At 48.9% G+C, this 24,669-nt stretch overlaps 1 protein-coding gene across 4 annotated transcripts in view; it reads right to left on the bottom strand.

The window, feature by feature from the left end:
• Window positions 1-24,669, bottom strand: part of G3BP1 (G3BP stress granule assembly factor 1) — a 509,287-nt gene that overhangs the window by 202,077 nt on the left and 282,541 nt on the right. For all 4 annotated transcript variants that reach the window (XM_078653632.1, XM_078653634.1, XM_078653633.1 and 1 more), the window contains exon 8: window positions 23,321-23,422. In XM_078653632.1, the coding sequence (XP_078509758.1) occupies window positions 23,321-23,422 (102 nt within the window). The remainder of the gene's footprint in view (window positions 1-23,320; window positions 23,423-24,669) is intronic.

Genomic DNA, 24,669 nt, shown 5'->3' with positions numbered 1-24,669 from the left:
ACGGTCCGCAAGGTAAAGCATTAAAAACTAGGAACATTTAATGCTAAAGAAAAATAAAACAGCCAAGTACTTTATCGAGTCTTAAGCCAATAGGCAAGGTAAATAATAAAAACTTGACAAATAAGTCAATGAATTGTCAATGAAATGCTAGTACTCAGCATATCAAACATGAAAAAGGTCTATGACATAACTGTGTATGCAAAATAAGCTGCAACAGCCTCCAATAGGAAGTCACCGTCTTCATCCGAAAACAGTTCAGCCATCCAATTTAAAAGCGGAAAAGAACATACGTGCTCTCCCAGCACCGGATCCTCTATCACCATCAGAGGACAGCTCGGTGGGTTTTCAAGAAAGCTCTGTTCCAAGAAAGACTGTGTTGCCGCCAGTAAATTCCAGGGACCAATTAGTCCATGCATCAATGCCACAGCCATAATCCTTTCGCCAGGACAAACCAACTCGTGAGTAATGATAGGAGTCATCAGCTGATTAAAGTCGACGTCAGGAGAAACCGGTCCGCAGAGACACAAATCAATGGCCCAATCGAAATCACAGGTCAGGCAGTGAAATACAGGCTGGACACAGGTGAAGTAGGAGAATCGAAAAGATAATCCATATGCCGTGCTTAATATCGCCAACGGCATTGTGCCATAATATTCTAGCATGCGATTGCGGAACAGTGTCAGCAGCTGCAGGGCGGGAGGTTGCATAGGAGGGACATCCATATTTAAAAATGTAAAAAAGCACAAGAGCGTCCGCTGGTAATGCAAGTAAAAATGGCAATCCACGAAGCAGAGTGGAAAAAATAGAATGAAAGAAAGCAGGGATGACTCCAAAGATTTTCTCAAATGAAGTCACGAGACCACTGGTAACAACTTTAAAAAAGTGCGCCAGGGCCTTTGTGGAGGATGCGTTAAAGATAGTCCGAACCATCTTGCTGAAATGGAAAGGCAAATCTGAATTGAAAAGGGTCTGCACCTCTGTACGGGTGTTCGCTATGTGACGCACGAAAGTTTCACGGGCCGAACTCAAGGCCACCTCTCTCTGAGACAAAAGAGCTCTTATTCTTGCCATGCCGTTGAAATCTGCTCCCAAGGTTGGTATTTGTGGCGAGATTGAAAACTCCCTATGTTCATGTGTGGGAGGAAATAGAACATTTCTGCAGCAAATAACCCGTTCACTTACTGTTACGATAAAAGGAATACTTTTAATTAACCCAGAACAATCTTCATTATTGAGCATCAAATAACTACCATTTTCCAACAACTTGAACGTGGGGATGATAGCAGGAACTGGCGTGCCTTGCAACACGCAAGCCATATTTGGTCGGTGTTTGTTGCATGAACCGTGTAACTGTATGTGCCTACACATTAGTGAATGATCTGGCGTCTCAGTGCATTCCTCTCCATTCAGATAAACTTCTTGATCATCTTTGAAACATCTGTATGTATATGGAAGCGACCAGACCTCATGAAGAAAAGCACTACCTAAAGGTTCATAACGACCTATTGGTATATATTTCATACAATTTGAAAACTTATATAAAGCAAAAGGCAGCGTTATTAAATCGTGGATAAGGCACGTTGCCAAAAAACCCGCAATCCTCTGCTGATGATGTCACTGAGCATGTCATGAATGATGTAATATGTGACATCATCAGCAGTGGATTACGGGTAATAGTATCTCTAGTTTACTCCCCTATAGCGGTCTTTCTTTTAACATAAGTGTCTGTTTCCTTCCCTTATACTTACTGTTTTTGGTTCGCTTCCGGTTCGCGTACCGGCGAGCGAACTGGGAAGCGAACTAAGAGAAATAGAGGTTGGCACAGTTCCAAATATTGTACCAATTTTTTAATAACGGGGAGGTAGTTCTGAAAAGAACTTTTTTTTATTGTTTTTGTTTTATATTTTTTTTATTATTTTTCGGAACATTTTTTTACTTTTTTTGAATTTTTCTGAACAGTTTTATATTTTTTGGGGTTTTTCTTGGAGGGGCAATGAAAACGATTCATTGTAAAGGGCTCAACAGGAGCAACAAAACAAAAAAAAAGTATTTATTATTTTGGGCGTTTCGTACAAACTTGCATATGATAGTCAATAGCTCTGTTGATCAGAGTGATGCTACTTTCTCTGTAGCAAATGAATCCATTGCAATGTACGCAGACGTGTTTTACTTCACCAAATCTCATTTGTATATTTGGCACCATCTCCCTGCCCTCTGGTCCCGTTACTTCCGGTACAACAGATCTTCTGGCCATAATAGGGAGATTATCTAGGTCGTTCCGAAACTGTGCAGCACTGTAGTTGTTAGGATGCCACCTAGTCATATGGCGATGCATTGTGTAGTTTCCGAAACTGTATTTTTTCTCGGTCCCTCTTGACAGTCTATCTTGACATATAAGGCAAGTTACGTATCTTGCATTTACTTTTTTCTGACCTTTGGGAATTTAAAAAAATTGCCAAATGAAGTTTTCTTTCCGGTGAGACGTCCTGGGCTCCTCAGGCAAAAACTGCCTCTCTTCGTGCTCGTCGTCCTGTTCCTCTTCTTCCTCTTCTTGTTGAATTATAACTTGAGCAGGTGGTCCACTCTTCCTTGGATGTGGTGGAGGTGGTGGGGAAGCACCAGCTGAAGCTACTAAAGAAGCCATTGCTCAGTGATCACAAAGGGTCTTTCTCTCACAATGATGAAAGTCAGAGTGAGGAAAGAAGGAGGGATTTTCATCATTTGGGAAAAACAAGAGTTCTCAACCAATGAAAAGTGTTCATTTTAGATTATATGACCTAGTCTTACATCATTAGGAAACCAAAAGTGAAATGAACCAATGAAAAGTGTTATTACCAAGTCACATGACCTGCTGGGTTTACGTTAAGCGCTTTGCAGGGCCTCCCGGTTTGCTTCCAGAAACCTGCGTTTTGCGACTCGCTTCGCGTACCAGTTCGCTAACGTAGCACGTCATATGACGTATCACGCGACAACGTGAAACGTCATGCGGACGGGAGGCGTCACGATGTTGTTTTCTAACGCGGCAGTTGCGGTAAAGAAACGTTTACCGGCTCGCGGTCTATTTCGCGGCATCAAGGTCAGCTAACGGGAAGCTTCCCGATTCGCGAAGCGGGAACGAAGAAAAAAAATATTAAAATTTTTTTTTTATTCATAAACATATAAAATATATTTTTGGATTTAAAGAAGAATACATTTTACAGCTACAGATATTAGCTGTTAAAAAACCAATGAAATTCACTGAAAAAACCATAGGTTATAGACCATATATAGTTAGGAATTAGCATTTACAAAACCTTATTTTACTCACACAAAACCATTGAAATTCCATATATAGTTAGTTGCACTAACTATATATCGCGCACCCGCAATCCACTGCTGATGATGTCACATATTACATCATTCATGACATGGTCAGTGACATCACTGATGACATCACTGATGACATCTCAAATGACATCACTGATGACATCACTGATGACATCTCAAATGACATCACTGATGACATCATGACACACCAATACCAGTTACTACATACGCACTCACTGATTCCTACGTCTACACACACATTCACTCATTCACCCATACAATCACTCATACATACAGTCACTCATTATTACAACACTATCATATGCACTCATGCACCTATCCAGACACTCACACACTGCCACTCATCCATGGAGTTACTCACACACCTAGTCAGTCCTGTAAAGAATCAATCACACTTCCATTTCCTCATCTATACAGTTAAACACAGAACACCATACTTCAGTGACATCACTGATGACATCACTGATGACACCTCAAATGACATCACTGATGACATCTCAAATGACATCACTGATGACATCATGACACACAAATACCAGTTACTACATACGCACTCACTGATTCCTACGTCTACACACACATTCACTCATTCACCCATACAATCACTCATACATACAGTCACTCATTATTACAACACTATGATATGCACTCATACACCTAGTCAGTCCTGTGAAGAATCAATCACACTTCGATTTCCTCATCTATACAGTTAAACACAGAACACCATACTTTTTCACACATATACTAACACATACTTACTCTCTTATACAATCACTGATACAAGTACACATTGATATGCACAGAGTCACACACCTCCCAGCCAGCCACACACACACTCAGTCTTCCATACATCCACTCATTCTTCAATATGTAAGACATATTTTAACTTTACAGAAACATACAGTCACTGGATGTTGTCATCAGTGATGTCATCAGTGATGTCATTTGAGATGTCATCAGTGATGTCATCAGTGATGTCACTGACCATGTCATGAATGATGTAATATGTGACATCATCAGCAGTGGATTGCGGGTGCGCGATATATAGTTAGTGCAACTAACTATATATGGAATTTCAATGGTTTTGTGTGAGTAAATGAATATGCTACTTACCAGTATGCATCTGTTCTTGGCATGTAGGGCTGCTAACATTCATATCTTAGCATTAGATCGCCGCCTAGTGTTGGGCTCGGATGATCGCACATTGTTGTCCTGGAAGAGTCTTCGAAGTATCCTGAGATAGGTGGCTCCTCCCCTGGACTACAGTGCGCATGGGCATCGGCTCCATCCCCAGATTGTTTTTCGCCATTGTGGCAGAAGATGGAGTGAAAAGTGTAAAGGATGTCCATGCTAATGAATAAATACAATAGTATATCTGCAGCTGCGACAGGCACCGGGGAGGAGGGCGGGCGATATGAATGTTAGCAGCCCTACATGCCAAGAACAGATGCATACTGGTAAGTAGCATATTCAGTTCGAGGCATGTGGGCTGCTAAATTCATATCTTAGCATAGAATACATAGCAGTCCCTCCATCAGCGGCGGTTGCCCGTGCCAGCTGCAGAAACCTGAAAAAGTGTTTTGAGAACAGCCTGTCCTACAGCAGCTTGCTGCTTGGAATGCACATCAACACAGTAGTGTTTTGTGAAGGTATGTGGTGTAACCCACGTGGCTGCTCTGCAAATATCCTCTAAAGGAATGTTCCCTAGGAAAGCCATGGATGCCCCCAGTTTGCGTGTGGAGTGCGCTCTGGGGGGTATTGTTAAAGTGCGCTTGGCTTTTTGATAACATATCTGGATGCACTTAACAATCCATCTGGCTATCCCTGCTTTGGAAATCGGGTTGCCTTTGTGTTGTGGTGCGAAGGCAACAAAGAGTTGTTTTGTTTTTCTAAAGGGTTGTGTTCTGTCTATGTAGTACATCAACGCCCTCCGTACATCTAAGGTATGGAGCATTCTTTCCGCCACCGTTTGAGGGTTTTGAAAGAATGCTGGTAAGTCAATAGTTTGGTTTAGATGAAACTGTGACACCACCTTCGGAAGGAATTTGGGGTTAGTGCGTAGCACTACCCTATTTGGATGAATTTGAATGAATGGCTCTTGGATTGTGAGCACCTGCAGCTCACTGACACGCCTCAGAGACGTAATAGCTACAAGGAAAGCTACTTTCCACGTAAGGAACTGGAATTCACACGAGTGCAGTGGCTCAAATGGTGGTCCCATCAGTCTGGTGAGAACGACATTGAGGTTCCACACTGGAGCTGGTGGTGTTCTTGGGGGAATGACTCGTTTCAGACCTTCAAGGAAAGCTTTAATGGCAGGCACTCTGAAGACAGAGAGGTGCTGCCTGTTCTGAAGATAAGCCGCTATGGCGGATAGATGTATCCGAATGGAAGTGTACGCTAGATTGCACTTGTAAAGATGCAACAGATAGCAAATGATGTCAGGGATAGATGCATCTAGCGGGTTGATGTCATTGGCTGTACAGTAAATGACAAAACGCTTCCATTTCGCAGCATAGCATGCTCTGGTAGTTGGCTTCCTTGCCTCCTTGATGATGTCCATGCATTCCGGAGGTAGGTTAAGGTATCCAAACTCTAGGACTTCAGGAGCCAGATCGCCAGGTTGAGGTGTTGCGGATCTGGATGCTGAATTTCTCCATGGTTCTGCGTCAAAAGTCTGGGCGTGAGGCGCAGTCTTTGATGCGGCACCACCGAGAGTACGAGGAACGTGGTGTACCATGCTTGGCGCGCCCACGTTGGAGCAACTAGGATGAGAGTCATCGCGTGCTGCCTTAGCTTTCTTGCCACCAGCGGTATCAGAGGGGCTGGCGGAAAAGCGTACGCAAATCTGCCTGACCAGTTCATCCATATCGCATTCCCCTGCGACTGTGGGTGAGGGAACCTGGCGGCAAAGTGTTGGCATTTTGCGTTTTCTTTTGTGGCAAACAGGTCTATCTCCGGATGACCCCACTGCTGGAAGTACGGGTGGAGGACAGATGGGTGTATCTCCCACTCGTGCATTTGATGGCTGTACCTGCTGAGCAGATCCGCCATCTGATTGTCCTTTCCCGGGAGGTGTTCCGCCATGAGGAAAATGTTCCTCTGAATGGCCCACTTCCACATGCTCTGAGCCAGATGAGACAGCTGTGGCGAGTGGGTGCCTCCCTGCTTTTGAATGTAGTACATCGCGGTCATGTTGTCCGTCCGGACTAGCACGACCTTGTTGCACAGATGTACAATGAAGGACTTGAGCGCCATGAAGATTGCCATCAGTTCCAGATAGTTGATGTGCATCTTCTGTTGCTGCGTCGTCCATAGTCCCTGCACTGTGTAAGTGAGCAGATGAGCTCCCCATCCCTGGAGAGATGCGTCCGTTGTCAGGACAATCTGAGGCACAGGCTCTTGGAACAGTCGGCCCTTGCAAAGGTTGTGTGGAGTCCACCAATGCAGAGAGTCGTATGCCCGACTGGTAACCAACACTAGGTCTGTCAATTGCCCACGAGCCTGTGTCCACTGATTCGCTAAGCACTCCTGGAGCGGGCGCATATGTAGCCGTGCGTGAGGGACTATGAAGATGCAGGAGGCCATCATGCCTAACAACTGCATGAACACTCTCGCTGGAAGCGAGTGTTGTGGCCTGAACTTTTGGATCAGAGACTGCATGCTGTCTATCCTGACTTGGTTTGGTTGAGCCATGGCCGTCAGGGTGTTGATCGTCGCACCTAGGAACTGCCGGACATGTGCTGGTTGTAGGTGCGATTTCGGGTAGTTCAGCGAGAAACCCAGATCGTGAAGAAGGTGAATTGTAGTCGACATGTCGGCGGCGCACTGTGGTTCCGACTTGGCTTGCACGAGCCAGTCGTCTAGGTAGGGGTAGACATGGATGTTCTGCCTCCTGAGGTGCGCCGCTACTGTCGCCAGACACTTGGTGAACACCCTCGGGGCTGTGGTGACTCCGAAGGGTAGGACCTTGAACTGGTAGTGCCTGCCTTGAATAGTGAACCTGAGATATTTCCTGTGGGACGGGTGTAGTGGAATGTGGAAATAAGCATCCTTGAGATCTAAGGTTGCTAAGAAGTCTCCCTGGTTTAGCAAGGGGAGAATCTGTTGCAGTGTAAGCATGTGGAAATGTTCTGATAGTATGTACAGGTTGAGGGGACGTAGATCTAGAATGGGTCTGAGAGATCCGTCCTTCTTTGGAATAAGGAAGTACAGCGAATATACCCCTGTGCCTTCCTCTCCCACCGGCACGAGGTCGATTGCTCCCTTTTGCAGCATCACCACTACTTCCTGCTGCAATAAGAGCAAGTGCTCTGCGGACATAGGCCTTTGCCTTGGCGGGATGTTGGGTGGAGTGGACTTTAACTCTAGGCAATAACCATACTGGACTAGTTGTCGCACCCACCTGTCTGTGGTGATGTTTCTCCAGACGGGCAGGAACTGCTGCAGTCTCCCCCCGACAGGTGTTAAGTGGTCGGGGGGCAGTGACAGAGAGTCACTGTTTGCTTGGAGTAGAGGAGCGGGAGCTGTTGTTACCTCTGCCGCGACCTCTGTTGCTGTTATTTCTGTAACCTCCCTTGTTCTGTTTTGTGAACGAGGATTGTGCTCGACCTTTTGAGAACTGGGATTGTTGACCCATTTGTCCTCTGGTGACTCCACGTGCACCTGAGCGACGAAAATTGCTGCCGCGAAACTGTTGTGACTGTAGGGCCCCCATGGACTTAGCGGTTTCTGTGTCCTTTTTTATTTTCTCTAGGGTGGTGTCAACATCTGGACCAAACAGACTATCAGGATTGACTGGCTGATTAAGAATGGTTGTCTGAATATCCGGTTTAAACCCTGAGATGCGGAGCCACGCTTGTCTTCTCAGCATAACGCTAGTGTTGATAGCTCTAGCAGCTGTGTCTGCTGCGTCAAGTGCACACTTGATGGCTGCGTTTGAGATAAGCTTCCCTTCCTCAATAAGCAGTTTGGTGCCCTCTTGGAACTTTGGAGGCAGGTGTTGTACAATCTGTTCTAGGGTGTCGTAGTGCGCCCTATCGTAACGCGCTAAGAGCGCCTGTGTATTGGCAATGCGCCAAAAGTTTGATGCCTGTGCAGCTACTCTTTTGCCCCCTGCCTCTAGCACTTTGGACTCCTTATCCGGGGGAGGAGCTTCACCCGTCGTCTGGGAGTTGGCACGTTTCCTGGCATTGGCGACCACAAGAGAGTCCAGTGGCAACTGTCCCCGAATGTATGCGGGGTCTGCAGGTGCAGGTCTGTACTTTTTTTCAATACGAGGGTTGACCACTCTCGCTCTTGTAGGCTCCTTAAATATGTCCCCAGCATGCTTGAGGACGCCTTTAAGCATAGGCAGTGTCTTTACTGTCCTTTCAGAGACTGAGAACGTGTCGAAAAGGAAGTCTTCCTCAACTGGGTCAGCATGCATGTCCACATCATGATTGGCTGCCGCCCTCTCGAGTAGTGCATGAAAACCTGCTGAGTCCTCAGTCGGGGATGCACGTGCATTAAAAAGTTGCGGGTCCTGCCCCACACCTTTGGTGTTCTGGTCACCAGTGTCATCATATGAATCCGGTTGTGCATCCGGTTCATTGATAGGGAAATTGTACTGCTCGTCCTCATCATACCCCTCACCCGCAGAGTGTTCTGGTGAGGGAGTAGGGCTCCGTCTCGGAGGAGGCTGGATTGGTTCCGTGAGGCCTGAGGCGTCAAGGGGCACCCTCTTCTTCTTTAGTGGGATGACATATGGGTCCACTGGCTCCGAAGTGATTTTCCTCTTGTAGAGGGTCAGTTTGCCTGTGTCAGCGTCGATGAAATGCTCTGAATCATCCTCTGATTCGAGTATCCGACGTGGAGGCGGGCCTGCCGGTGAAGAAATCACCTGTTTCGGTGCCGATTTGGTTGAAAAAGCTTTCGCCGCCTCCTTCGGCGGCAAAATAAATAGAAGTTTCCCAGAAGGCTTCGCTGGAGTGTCCTTTTGCGGCTGCGGCGATGGTATCGGAGCCGACGGGGCAAAGGCCTTCTCCCTGATTCTCTGTAGTGATTCGGCTATGGGGGACGGCTCACTCACAGTTTGTTTCGGCGCTGACGAGGATGGTATGATTTTTCCCTCGGATCCGACGTCTTTGTGGGCCTTGTGCGCTTTGGGCGCGGATCCCGTCTTCACCGGCTCCGATTCCTGGGTCCTGGGCGCAGACGTGCCAGACTTCGTTCCGTGTGCCTGCGTAGCCTCCTTGGAGCCGACTTTGGCGGGCTTAGACGGCGTCGTAGCCGTTGACCCGTGCCGACCATCCTTCTTAGAGGACCCCTCCTCTGGCGTCGTTTTCGATTTTGCAGCGTCGGAATCGACGGACTTCTTTGACTTCTGCGGACCGGAGGTCGACGGAGTCGATGGGGTAGCGGGCACCGTCGTTTTCTTTGGCACGGCAGCCATCTTAGGGACACTCGAGTCCTTAAGTTTCGGTTTCGTTTTCGGGTCGGCCATTTTAGATGTTGTCGATCCCGATGGTTTCGGTTTCGAAACAGTTTGCTCAGCAAGTAAGTCCGTGGCCGGGCCCGAAGGCGGGGCTGTGGCTTGCGGCAACGGGTCTTGGGTAAGGCCGACAGGCGATCCCGTGACCCGGTCGGTATCCTCGTAACCTTCGGGGCAGAGCTCGTCCCCCGAGCTATCTGCCGCGGCCCCATATATCTCATCGTCGTCTCCTACCTCGTCGACGTATTCAAGGCCTTGACCCACGACTCCGTCGTCGTCTCCTGGATCCGCCTCGACCTCCGTCTCGGGTGGGGAGATTTGAAGATGATGACCCTGGTCCTCTTCTTCCTGTTCTCCGAAGATGTTCTCCGGATCCGGGGCCGTTTGTCTAGCTTCCATGCGCACCGCGCGGCGAAGCTTGAGAGTCTTCTTGGAGCGGAACTGCGCACAGGCCTTGCACTTGCCGTCGTCGTGGTCGGGCGAAAGGCATTTGTTACATACGGGATGTAGATCGATGTGTGGGTACTTGGACCCACAAAGCGGGCAGTACTTAAACGGGCTCCGCTCCATGTCCGAAAAGTTTTGCAGTCGAGTCGCGATGAGAAGGCCTCAAAGTTCTGAGAGCGAAAGAAAACTCCGCTTATTCCGGCTCCAAGAGACGGAAGACTCGAGACCGTGCGCAGACAATACCGACGCAAAAAAATCGAGGCCTTTTGGCCGCTAAAAGTTCGTTTTTCTCGGTTTCGACAGAAAGACGTCGAGACCACATCCGAACCCAATGGCGGAAAAAAACAATCTGGGGATGGAGCCGATGCCCATGCGCACTGTAGTCCAGGGGAGGAGCCACCTATCTCAGGATACTTCGAAGACTCTTCCAGGACAACAATGTGCGATCATCCGAGCCCAACACAAGGCGGCGATCTAATGCTAAGATATGAATTTAGCAGCCCACATGCCTCGAACATAAGGTTTTGTAAATGCTAATTCCTAACTATATATGGTCTATAACCTATGGTTTTTTCAGTGATATATATATATATATATATATATACACACACACATTGAATATGCTACTTACCAGTATGCATCTGTTCTTGGCATGTAGGGCTGCTGACATTCATATCTATAGCATAGATCGCCGCCTAGTGTTGGGTCCGGATGATTGCACATTGTTGTCCTGGAAGAGTCTTTGAAGTATCACGAGATAGGTGGCTCCTCCCCTGGACTACAGTGCGCATGGGCATCGACTCCATCCTTAGATTGTTTTTAGCCATTGTGGCAAAGATGGAGTGCAATAGTGTAAACGATGACCATGTCTAAGAGTAAGTGTAAGAAGAAGAAGTCTGCAACCGCTACGGGCACCATGGAGGAGGGCGGGCGATATGAATGTCAGCAGCCCTACATGCCAAGAACAGATGCATACTGGTAAGTAGCATATTCAGTTCGAGGCATGTGGGCTGCTGCATTCATATCTATAGCATAGAATACATAGCAGTCCCTCCACTAGCGGCGGCTGCACGTGCCAGTTGCAGAAGTTTGAAAAAGTGTTCTAAGAACAGCCTGTCCTACAGCTGCCTGCTGTTTGGAATGCACGTCTACACAGTAATGCTTAGTGAACGTATGTGGTGTAGACCATGTGACTGCTCTACAAATGTCCTCTAAAGGAATATTGCCTAGGAACGCCAGGGAGGCCCCCAACTTGCGAGTGGAGTGGGCCCTGGGGGGGGGGGGGGGACCGTTAAGGTGCGCTTAGCTTTGTGATAGCAAATCTGAATGCACTTAACGATTCATCTGGCAATTCCTGCTTTGGAAATGGGGTTGCCTTTGTGCTGGGCTGAGAAGGCAACAAAGAGCTGTTGTGTCTTTCTAAAATCTTTTGTTCTGTCAATGTAGTACATTAACGCTCTTTTGACATCAAGAGTGTGGAGCATTCTTTCGGCTACTGTTTCAGGGTTTGGAAAGAATGCGGGCAGTTCGATGGTTTGATTGACATGAAACTGCGACACCACCTTCGGAAGAAACTTAGGGTTAGTGCGCAGCACAACCCTGTTGGAATGAACTTGAATAAATGGCTCTTGTACAGTGAGCGCCTGCAGCTCACTAACTCGCCGTAGAGAAGTAATGGCAATGAGAAAAGCCACTTTCCACGTCAAGAATTGAATCTCACAGGAATGGAGAGGCTCAAAAGGTGGGCCCATCAACCTGGTTCGAGGAAGGCTTTAATGGCAGGCACCCTGAAAACAGAGAGATGCTGCCTGTTTTGGAGATAAGCCGCTATGGCGGATAAGTGTATCCGAATGGAAGCATATGCTAGATTGCATTTGTAAAGAGGTAACAAATAGCAGATGATATTAGGAATGGATGCATCCAGCGGGTTGATCTTGTGTTCTGTACAGTAAATGACAACCCGCTTCCATTTCGCTGCATAGCAAGCTCTGGTAGTGGGCTTTCTTGCCTACCGGATGATGTTCATGCATTCAGGAGGCAAGTCAAGGTAGCCAAACTCTAAGACTTCAGGAGCCAGATCGCCAGATTGAGCTGTTGCGGATCTGGATGCTGAATGTCGCCATGGTTCTGCGTCAAAAGCCTGGGTGAGAGGTAAAGCCTTTGATGCGGTACGACGAAGAGTTCTAGAAACGTGGTGTACCATGGTTGGCGTGCCCACGTTGGAGCAACCAGGATGAGTGTCATCGAGTGCTGCTTTAGCTTTCTTGCCACCAGCGGTATGAGAGGTGCTGGGGGAAAAGCGTACGCAAATCTGCCTGACCAGTTCATCCATATCGCATTGCCCTGCGACTGTGGGTGAGGGAACCTGGCGGCAAAGCTTTGGCATTTTGCGTTTTCCCTTGTGGCAAACAGGTCTATTTCTGGATGACTCCACTGCTGGAAGTACGGGTGGAGTACAGATGGATGTAACTCCCCCTCGTGCATCTGGTGGCTGTACCTGCTGAGCAGGTCCGCCATCTGATTGTCCTTGCCCGGGAGGTGTTCCGCCATGAGGAAGATGTTCCTCTGAATGGCCCACTTCCACATGCTCTGAGCCAGATGAGACAACTGTGGAGAGTGTGTACCTCCCTGCTTTTGGATGTAGTACATGGCTGTCATGTTGTCCGTCCGGATCAACACGACTTTGTTGCACAGATGTACTTTGAAGGACTTGAGCGCAAAGAAGATTGCCATCAGTTCTAGGTAGTTGATGTGCATCTTCTTTTGTTGCGTCGTCCATAGTCCCTGCACCGTGTAGTGGAGCACATGAGCTCACCATCCCTGGAGAGATGCGTCCGTCGTCAGGGTAATCTGTGGCACAGGCTCTTGGAACGGTCGGCCCTTGCAAAGGTTGTGTGGAGTCCACCAATGCAGAGAGTTGTATGCCCGACCGGTCACCAACACTAGGTCTTTCAACTGTCCTTGAGCCTGAGTCCACTGATGTGCCAAGCATTCTTGGAGCGGACGCATATGCAACTTTGCGTGCGGGACTATGAAGATGCAGGAGGCCATCATGCCTATCAACTGCATGAACACTCTCGCTGGAAGGGAGTGTTGCGGTCTGAACTTTTGATTAGCGACTGGATGTTGTCGATCCTCACTGAGTTCGGCTGAGCCGTGGCCGCTAGAGTATCTATCGTCGCGCCCAAATACTGCCACACATGGGCTGGCTGAAGGTGCGACTTTGGATAGTTCAGAGAAAAACCCAGACTGCGAAGAAGGTGAATGGTGTGGGACATGTCGGCGGCGCACTGCTGGGCTGACTTTGCCTGAACCAGCCAGTCGTCCAGATAAGGATAGACATGGACGTTTTGTCTCCTGAGGTGCGCCGCCACTGTCGCCAGACATTTCGTGAACACTCTGGGGGCTGTGGTCACTCCGAAAGGAAGGACCTTGAATTGGTAATGCCTGTTCTGGATGGTGAGCCTGAGGTATTTCCTGTGGGATGGATGGAGTGGGATGTGAAATGAATATGCTACTTACCAGTATGCATCTGTTCTTGGCATGTAGGGCTGCTAACATTCATATCTATAGCATAGATCGCCGCCTAGTGTTGGGTCCGGATGATTGCACATTGTTGTCCTGGAAGAGTCTTCGAAGTATCACGAGATAGGTGGCTCCTCCCCTGGACTACAGTGCGCATGGGCATCGACTCCATCCCCAGATTGTTTTTAGCCATTGTGTTAGAGATGGAGTGAAATAGTGTAAATGATGTCCATGCTAACGATTGAATGCAAGAAATGATCTGCAGCCGCTACGGGCACCGGGGAGGAGGGCGAGCGATATGAATGTTAGCAGCCCTACATGCAAAGAACAGATGCATACTGGTAAGCAGCATATTCAGTTCGAGGCATGTGGGCTGCTAAATTCATATCTATAGCATAGAATACATAGCAGTCCCTCCATTAACGGTGGCCGCCCGTGCCAGCTGCAGAAGTCTGAAAAAGAGTTTTGAGAACAGCCTGTCCTACAGCTGCCTGCTGCTTGGAATGCACATCTACACAGTAATGTTTGGTAAACGTGTGTGGTGTAGACCACGTGGCTGCTCTACAAATGTCTTCCAAAGGAATGTTCCCCAGGAAAGCCATGGAGGCTCCCAACTTGCGTGTGGAGTGTGCCCTGGGGGGACCGTTAAAGTGCGTTTAGCTTTCTGATAGCATATCTGAATACATTTAACGATCCACCTGGCTATTCCTGCTTTGGAAATTGGGTTGCCTTTGTGCTGGGCTGAAAAGGCAACAAAAAATTGCTGCTTTGGAAATTGTTGTGTTCTGTCAATGTAGTACATTAACGCCCTTTTGACGTCCAACGTATGGAGCATTCTTTCCGCGACTGTTTCTGGGTTTGGAAAGAATGCGGGCAGTTCAATGGTTTGATTGACATGAAAGTGTGATACCACCTTTGGAAGGAATTTGGGGTTAGCGCGGAGCACTACCCTGTTTGAATGAATTTGTATAAATGGCTCTTGTATTGTGAGCGCCTGTAGCTCACTAACACATCTGAGAGATGTAATAGCAATGAGAAAAGCCACTTTCCATGTTAAGAACTGAAGCTCACATGAATGAAGAGGCTCAAAGGGTGGGCCCATCAGTCTAGTGAGTACCACACAGGAGCTGGTGGGGGTTCTAGGAGGGATGACTCGTTTCAATCCCTCCAGGAAGGCTTTAATGGCAGGCACCCTGAAAACAGAGAGATGCTGCCTGTTTTGTAGATAAGCCGCTATGGCGGACAAGTGTATCCGAATGGAAGCGTACGCTAGATTGCATTTGTAAAGATGTAACAAATAGCAGATAATGTTAGGAATGGATGCATCTAGCGGGTTTATGTTATGGTCTGTACAGTAAATGACAAAACGCTTCCATTTTGCAGCATAGCAAGCTCTGGTAGTGGGCTTCCTTGCCTCCCTGATGATGTCCATGCATTCTGGAGGCAGGTTAAGGTAGCCAAACTCTAAGACCTCAGGAGCCAGATCGCCAGATTGAGCTGTTGCGGATCTGGATGCTGAATGTCGCCATGGTTCTGTGTCAAGAGCCTGGGTGTGAGATGCAGCCTTTGATGCGGTACCACGGAGAGTTCTAGAAACGTGGTGTACCATGGTTGGCGTGCCCACGTTGGAGCAACCAGGATGAGCGTCATTGAGTGTTGCTTTAGCTTTCTTGCCACCAGCGGTATGAGAGGTGCTGGGGGAAAAGCGTACGCAAATCTGCCTCACCAGTTCATCCATATCGCATTGCCCTGCGATTGTGGGTGAGGGAACCTGGCGGCAAAGCTTTGGCATTTTGCGTTTTCCCTTGTGGCAAACAGGTCTATCTCTGGATGACCCCACTGCTGGAAGTACGGGCGGAGTACTGATGGATGTATCTCCCACTCGTGCATTTGATGGCTGTACCTGCTGAGCAGATCCGCCATCTGATTGTCCTTGCCCAGGAGGTGTTCCGCCATGAGGAAGATGTTCCTCTGAATGGCCCACTTCCACATGCTCTGAGCCAGATGAGACAGCTGTGGAGAGTGCGTACCTCCCTGCTTCTGGATGTAGTACATGGCAGTCATGTTGTCCGTCCGGATCAACACGACTTTGTTGCACAGATGTACCTTGAAGGACTTGAGTGCCATGAAGATTGCCATCAACTCTAGATAGTTGATGTGCATCTTCTTTTGCTGTGTCGTCCATAGTCCCTGCACCGTGTAGTGGAGCACATGAGCTCCCCATCCCTGGAGAGAAGCGTCCGTCATGATGATCTGCGGCACAGGCTCCTGGAACGGTCAGCCCTTGCAAAGGTTGTGTGGATTCCACCAATGCAGAGAGTTGTATGCCCGACCGGTCACCAACACTAGATCTTTCAAATGTCCTTGAGCCTGTGTCCACTGATGCGCCAAGCATTCTTGGAGCGGACGCATATGCAACCTTGCGTGCGGGACTATGAAGATGCAGGAGGCCATCATGCCTATCAACTGCATGAACACTCTCGCTGGGAGTGAGTGTTGCGGTCTGAACCGTTGGATGAGCGACTGGATGTTGTCGATCCTCACCGGGTTCGGCTGAGCTGTAGCAGTCAGAGTATTTATTGTCGCACCCAGATACTGCCGCACATGGGCTGGCTGAAGGTGCGACTTTGGATAGTTTAGCGAAAACCAGAGACTGTGAAGGAGGTGAATGGTGTGGGACATGTCTGCGGCGCACTGCTGTTCCGACTTTGCTTGAACGAGCCAGTCGTCTAGGTAAGGGTAGACATGTATGTTCTGTCTCCTGAGGTGCGCCGCCACGGTCGCCAGACACTTTGTGAACAGTCTGGGGGCAGTGGTCACTCCGAAGGGTAGAACCTTGAACTGGTAATGCCTGTTTAGTATGGTGAACCTGAGGTACTTTCTGTGGGATGGGTGGAGTGGTATGTGAAAATAAGCATCCTTGAGGTCCAAGGTTGCGAGGAAGTCTCCCTGGTTTAACAATGGAAGAACCTGCTGTAGTGTTAACATGTGAAAGTGTTCTGAGAGGATGTACAGGTTGAGGGGGCGTAGGTCCAGGATGGGTCTGAGCGAGCAGTCCTTTTTTGGGATTAAGAAGTACAGGGAATAAACCCCTGTGCCTTCCTCCTCCACTGGCAAGAGCTCTATTGCTCCTTTTTGCAGCATCACAAGAACCTCTTGCTGCAATAAGTGCAAGTGCTCTGCTGACATAGGACGTTGTCTTGGGGGTATGTTGGGTGGAGTGGACGTTAACTCCAAACAATAGCCGTACTGGATAAGTTTCCTTACCCACCTGTCTGTGGTGATGGACGTCCAGACTGGCAGGAACTGTTGGAGTCTCCCCCCCGACAGGTGTTGGATGGTCGGGGGGCAGTAACAGAGTCACTGTTTGTTGGCAGCAGAGGAACAGGAACTATTGTTGCCTCTGCCCTTGGCGCCGTTTCCTCTATAACCTCCTCTACCCTGTTTGGGGTACGATGACTGTGCGCCACCTCTATTGAATTGCGCCTGTTGTGCCAAGTGTCCTCTGGTAACACCTCTTGTACTTGAGCGACGAAAAGTGTGTCCTCTGAATTGCTGAGACTGAAGTGCACCCATGGATTTAGCTGTCTCAGTGTCTTTCTTGATTTTCTCAAGGGTGGTGTCAACCTCCGGGCCAAACAGCCTGTCCGGATTAACGGGCTGGTTGAGGATAGTTGTCTGTATCTCAGGTTTGAACCCCGAGATGCGGAGCCATGCCTGACGCCTTAACATTACGCTAGTGTTTATCGCTCTCGCTGCGGTATCTGCAACATCCAGCGCGCATTTGATTGCAGCGTTGGAAATGAGCTTGCCCTCCTGTACCAGCATCTCAGCTCCTTCTTTAAACTTGTCTGGAAGGTGTTGTAATAGGTGTTCTAAGGTGTCATAGTGTGCCCTATCATACCTGGCCAACAGGGCTTGTGTGTTAGCTATGCGCCAGATGTTGGCTGCTTGCGCTGCCACCCTTTTCCCCGATGCCTCCAGCACTTTTGACTCTTTGTCTGGGGGAGGAGCTTCACCCGTTGTCTGTGAATTCGCCCTCTTGCAGGCATTGGAGACCACCAAAGAGTCCAGAGGCAATTGTCCTCGTATGTAAGTCGGGTCTCCAGGTGCTGGCCTGTACTTCTTTTCTATTCGTGGGTTCACCACCCTTACCCTCGTTGGTTCTTTCAAGATGTCTGTGGCATGCTTGAGAACCCCTTTGAGCATAGGAAGTGTCTTCACAGTTTTTTCTGATGCAGAGAAAGTGTCGAACAAAAAGTCAACTTCCACAGGGTCGGCATGCATTTCTACCTTATGGTTTGTAGCCGCCCTTTCAATCAAGGCATTAAATGCCGCAGAGTCTTCTGTTGGAGAAGTTTTAACACCATAAACCTGTGGGTCCTGGACCACTTGTTGGTCCCCCTGATCACCAGAGTCTATCCATGAGTCCTGCTGCTCATCAGGATCAGTATTGTCTGGAAAGTTATACTCCTCATTTTGTTCACCCTCACCTCCATCTGAGCAAGTGGGTGAAGGTGTAGGACTCCTCCTAGGCCTTTGAGGAATGGGCTCAACGAGTTCTGGGGTTTCTGGTGCTGGCCTCTTCTTCTTTAGAGGTATCACAAACGACTCCAAGGGCTGGGAAGTAATTTTTCTCTTGTAGAGCGTTAATTTTCCCGTCTCGGCGTCTATATAATGTTCAGATTGCTCCTCCACTGAGGGCTGTCGACCGAAACGTCCACTTAGTTGCGTTTGGCCCGAGCCTTCTGATTCCTTTGGCACCGACCGAGGTGCAAAGGCCTTCGGCGCCACCCTTGGCGGTAGAGTATAGAGTATCGGCGTCGAAGTCTTCTTCAGTGGGGCTATCGACTGGGGTACTGAGGGCGTTTTCGGCTCCGACGTCGACCCCTTTTCTCGTATCCGTTTGAGGGAGTCCGAGACTTGTTTTGTAAACGAAGCGGATGGCTTCCTTGATCCGACCGATGACCTCGGCCCTCCACCAGGGGAAGATCCGAGCGTTGACGATTTTTCTTTGGGTGCCGGATGCTGAGACGGTCCCTCGACAACAGCACTCCGGTCCCTCGCCACCGCCTTAGGCGTCGACTCCGCTGGCTTCGGATCGGCAGCCTTTCCTTTTTGCCTCGGGGCTCCAGACTTCGGCACGGTGCCCTTCTCGGACTTCTCCTCGACTGCCTGCTTATCCGTCGGCGCGGTAGTCTTGGTTGAAGGCGTATCGACAGTCGTCTTCGACTCGACCCCTTTGCTCGACACCTGCTCGACGACCTTCTTCGAGCTTTGCTCCTTGACCCCTTTTGGCACCTTAGCCAGTTCGACAGCCTTCTTCGGCTTCGAGGCCTCCGAAGAAGACGGCGTCGATGGTGTCGCAGACGTCTTTGGTTGCGATGGTGTGTCGGCCATCCTTGTTGTTTTCGATTCCGATGTTTTTAGTTTCGGTTTCGATTTAGTTAATGGAGGCTCCGCTGGTGTGTCCATAGCCGGGCCAGAAGGCGGGGCCGAGGATTGAGGTGTAGGGTCGTGGGTAAGGCCGTGTGGCGATCCCGTGACCTGAGCCTTAGTAATTGTACGTACGGGGCATAGCTCTTCCTCCGAGCTATCTTCCATGGCCCCATAAGCTTCCTCGTCGTCCCCTACCTCCTCGACGTTTTCGTCTAGGTCCTGGCCCTCGACAGGTTCTCCGTAGTCGGCCTCGACCTGCGCCGATTTAGGTGAGATCTGCAGGTGAAGCTCCTGCTCTTCTTCTTCGGGGTCTTCGAAGATGTTTACAGGTGCCGGCGCCGATCGCTGGGCCTCCAGGCGCGCCACGCGGCGAAGCTGGAGCGTCTTCTTCGACCTGAACTGCGAACAGGCCATACAGTTGGCCTCGTTGTGGTTCGGCGACAGGCACTTGTTGCATACAGGATGCACGTCGATGTGTGGGTACTTTGAACCGCACACAGGGCAGAACTTGAACGGACTCCGTTCCATCGTAGTATCGTCGGGGTCTTGCTGCGTCGACAGGGCCTCGATGACCGAAGAGTCACCCGACTCTCCAGATATCCGACTTGAAGAGTAGGAATGAACACGAGACCGAACGCTAACAATACCGACGAGGCAACGATGGCCTTTTGGCCTGAAAGAAGTTGTTTTATCGATTCCGAACAGGAGACGTCGAAATCACATCCGAACCCAATGGCGGAAAAAAACAATCTGGGGATGGAGTCGATGCCCATGCGCACTGTAGTCCAGGGGAGGAGCCACCTATCTCGTGATACTTCGAAGACTCTTCCAGGACAACAATGTGCAATCATCCGGACCCAACACTAGGCGATCTATGCTATATATATGAATTTAGCAGCCCACATGCCTCAAACATAAGCATCCTTGAGATCCAAGGTTGCGAGGAAGTCTCCCTGATTTAGCAATGGAAGAACCTGCTGCAGTGTTAGCATGTGGAAGTGTTCTGAGAGAATGTACTGGTTTAGGGGCCTTAGGTCCAGAATAGGTCTGAGGGATCCATCCTTTTTTGGGGATTAAGAAGTACAGGGAATAAACCCCTGTGCCTTCTTCCTCCACTGGCATGAGCTCTATTGCTGCTTTTTGCAGCATGACAAGAACCTCCTGCTGCAATAAGTGCAAATGCTCTGTGGACATAGGACGTGGTCTTGGTGGTATGTTGGGTGGAGTGGATGTTAGCTCCAAACAATAACCGAACTGGATAAGTTTCCTGACCCACCTGTCTGTAGTGATGTTCTTCCAGACTGGCAGGAACTGCTGGAGTCTCCCCCCGACAGGTGTTGTATGGTCGGGGGGCAGTGACAGGGAGTCACTGTTTGTTGGTGGCGGAGGAACGGGAGTTGTTGTTGCCCCTGCCTCTGCCCTTGGAGCTGTTTCCCCGGTAGCCTCCTCTACTCTGTTTGGGTTAGGATGACTGCGCCCCACCTTTGTTGAACTGCGTCTGCTGTGACATCTGGCCTCTGGTAACACCTCGATTGCCTGAGCGACGAAAAGTGTTTCCTCGAAACTGCTGGGACTGGAGAACCCCTATGGACTTGGCAGTCTCAGTATCTTTTTTAATCTTTTCCAGGGTGGTATCTACCTCTGGACCAAATAACCTGTCTGGGTTTACCGGCTGGTTGAGGATGGTCGTCTGTATCTCAGGCTTGAACCCGGAAATTCGGAGCCAAGCCTGATGCCTCAACATCACGCTAGTGTTGATTGCTCTCGCCGCTGTATCAACAACGTCAAGAGCACACTTTATAGCCGCGTTGGAAATGAGCTTGCCCTCTTGGACAAGCATCTCAGCTCCCTCCTTGAACTGTTCTGGCAGGTGTTGCAACAGGGTCTCTAGGGTGTCATAGTGTGCCCTGTCGTATCTGGCCAATAGTGCCTGCGTGTTTGAGATGCGCCAGATGTTGGCTGCCTGCGCTGCTACTCTTTTCCCTGACGCCTCCAGCACTTTTGACTCTTTGTCTGGGGGAGGAGCTTCACCCGTGGTTTGGGAGTTCGCCCGTTTGCGAGCATTAGAGACCACCAAAGAGTCCAACGGCAACTGGCCCCTTATGTATGTTGGATGCCGGTCTGTATTTCTTCTCAATCCGAGGGTTAACAACCCTTGACCTTGTGGGCTCCTTAAAAATGTCCGCAGCATGCCTGAGGACCCCCTTTAGCATGGGAAGAGTTTTCACAGTTTTTTCAGCAGTGGAGAAAGTGTCAAAAAGAAAGTCAGCCTCCACAGGGTCAGCATGCATATCAACATCATGGTTCTTAGCTGCCCTCTCAATCAAAGCATGAAATGCTGTGGAATCCTCAGTGGGAGACGTTTTGACGTTGAACACCTGAGGGTCAAGGTTTGCCTGCTGATCCCCTTGATCACCTGCCTCCACCCATGAGTCCTGTTGCTCATCAGGCTCCGTGTTGGCTGGGAAATTGTACTCCTCATCCTGCTCCTCTCCATCTTCTCCATCAGAATAGGTGGGTGAGGGTGTTGCACCCCTTACAGTTTGTAGAACTCTGGGTTCAACTAAGACAGGTGTGTCCTCTGCAGGTCTTTTAGGCTTCAGAGGAATCTTAAATGACTCCAGGGGCTGTGACGACCGTAATCTTCCTCTTCAGATGCGTCAGTTTCCGGGTGTCGGCGTCGATATACTGCTCCGACTGCTCTGTCAAAGAGTGTGGTCGACGCTTCAAACCCCCAGCCGGGGGAGTCGACTTCGACACCTCCGGGTTCGTGGGCACCGACCGTGGGGCAAAGGCCTTCGGCGCCACCTTAGGTGGTAACGTGAAAAGGATCGGCGTCGAAGCCTGTGGGGTTTGGACAGCTTTTTCCTGAGCCTTTTTCTTGGGCAGAGATACAGTCTAAGACAGGGGAGTGTTGGTACTTTCGTCCATTTCTGACTCAGCATCAGACAGGTAAATGTGCTCCTCCTCTGCTCCTTGAGCTTTGCTAGCGTCTTGTTCGGAATCTTCTCCGAAGAGGTCCGGAATAGAGCCGCTGTGTTGATGTTGCATTTCGTGACATTGAGCCCGACTGTCACGGAGCGTCTTCTTCGATCGGCAGGACTTGCATGCGTCACAGTCTTGTTCGTCGTGTTCCGGGGAGAGACACAAGTTGCACACTTCGTGCGAGTCGGTGCGCGGGTACGTGGCATGGCACAGAGGACAGAATTTAAATTGAGTCCGTTCCATCGGCACCTACCTTGTGACTGGAAAGATTTCTTTGTAGAATAACAACCTGCAAACATCCAGACCCAACACTAGATGGCAGGACTATGCAAAGTATGTGATCTATAGCTCACATGCCTCAAACACTTATGGCTTTACAGCACTTACAATGTTGTAGAATAGGCTTAGACACTGCAGGGGTACAGTGCTCATGCAACTGTACCCTCACCAGTGGTATAGTGCACCCAGCTAGAGAGGTGTATTACCTATACCATAGGCAGTGGGTTGCAGGCATGGCACACAGGTATGTGTGCCATGTAGAGTTCACTTTTATCAGCATCAAATCATGCAGCATGCAGTGTTTGTGTGTGTGTGTGTGTGTGTGTGTGTGTGTGTGTGTTTGTGTGTGTGTGTGTGTGTGTGTGTGTGTGTGTGTGTTTGTCTGTCTGTCTGTCTGTCTTAAGTTCCGGAGCCTCTAAGGGTGGCACGATATGTGCTGCAGCCCTTCGAGACCTTCCCTGGTCACAGTACCCATGGTACCTTTTAAAGGGACCTACATGTGACCAGAGAGGTGCCCATTGGGGGTACAAAGGTACAGTTTTGGGAAAGAACACAGGCCCTGGGAACCGGACTTCCAGAGACCCAGGGCACGTCACAGTGAATCAGAAATCTGGCAAAAAGTGTGGGGGGATTACTGCAACAGGAACCCAGCTTCCTACAACATGTCTCAAACGTTTGTTTTCTAGTGCATTTTCTTTCCTAGTTTTGAATACCCCATACAAACTCACCGTACTTTGATGTTACACATTTAATTCTACTACACCCTGTGTGCTTACATCTAAAAGTACCTTTGGCCATTTTCAAAGCACACATTCTGCTTTCAATATATCAGTCTTGCACACTCACCTGAGATGCTGGGACCTTCACAACATGCGGTGGTATTCCAGATACCGGGACTGCACCACTAGGTGGAAGGTGCTTACTGGTTACTGAGGCCCAGGAGAAGGTCTGTGGAAATTACCAAATCCAAATAGTGAGCAGCTGTGTCAAATGTTTAAAGCGCTTAAAATCCAAGGCAGGCAACAGTGCACAAGTTTAGCAGCTTGAGTTCAGAGTACCAACATATGCAGTAAGTCAAAACAGATCAACATTTCCTAAAAGCACCCTTTTTATTGTACATTAGGAGTGATCGCAGCGCCATTTTGGACAATTGATGAGGATTAACTATGAGGAGGATAAACTATGGCGGGAAGATGCTTACAATCAGGCCACTACCAGAGGAACATGTAGCCTATTTAACACCACACATCAAAGTCAAACCATGAGGAATCTAAGACAAAGGCACAATATACCTCACAGAACCTCAATGGTATGACGAGGATCAGTTATCTTCACATTTATCAATGGAGTGGTGGTTAGTCTCACGACTGGTACCACCTCTATCAATGAGAGCACATTTTAGAAGTTAGCCTTAAACAAGATTTGGAGAACATGGATAAACTCGAAGAATAGAGGATGACCTAGGATACCATAGTAAGGCGGATAAAGAAAAGAGCACTATACAACACAGACCTACTCAAGATAAGACAGCATAATCAGTTGCAAAATCACAAAGGAACAGATTGAAGGCATACAACCTCAACTGTGTCAGAGCACCCTCGACTGGGACCAATTATTTACTAAGCACCTATAATCAAACTGTGGCAATACAAATAGACAACTTTCACTACACAAACATCCATTTAACATTATCAAAACATGCAATCTGTGGGGAAAAAAGTGAACCCCCCCCCCTCCCGATCATACAAGATATGCTACATAGCAAATCTCTATCTTAAGTAATTTAATTTAGTTCATAACCTATTCCTGGGTAGCAGATTAACAAACTATAGAAATACCTGGCCTCACCTTGTTGAACTAATGGATCACTAATGGATCTGCCAACTTTTTGGCAATGCTGTGAAGCATAGCCACAAAAAGCACAACGAGGTTGCATCGTTCTATAGGCATGTGCTTACAGTGTGAAACAGGTACCAAATTGTTTTATCTACCAATCCACGGGGGGTGGGGGGAGGGGGGGCACCACTTGGCTCGGCAAGAAAACAAAAATACATAAATATGAGATTTTATTTGCTCAAAAAGGATAAGTTGAAACACATCTACTAGGCAACAAAACACATACCTTACAGCGCTACGGATACCAACAGGTTTATCATGCTGGGTTTGCTAGGGGGTCCAAGGGGGGTGGCCATTCT

Source organism: Lissotriton helveticus, chromosome 7, assembly GCF_964261635.1.
Source record: "Lissotriton helveticus chromosome 7, aLisHel1.1, whole genome shotgun sequence".
Lineage (NCBI taxonomy): Eukaryota > Metazoa > Chordata > Amphibia > Caudata > Salamandridae > Lissotriton > Lissotriton helveticus.
The sequence above is the reverse complement of the archived record's forward strand: the minus strand, read 5'-3'. Positions and strand labels throughout refer to the sequence as shown.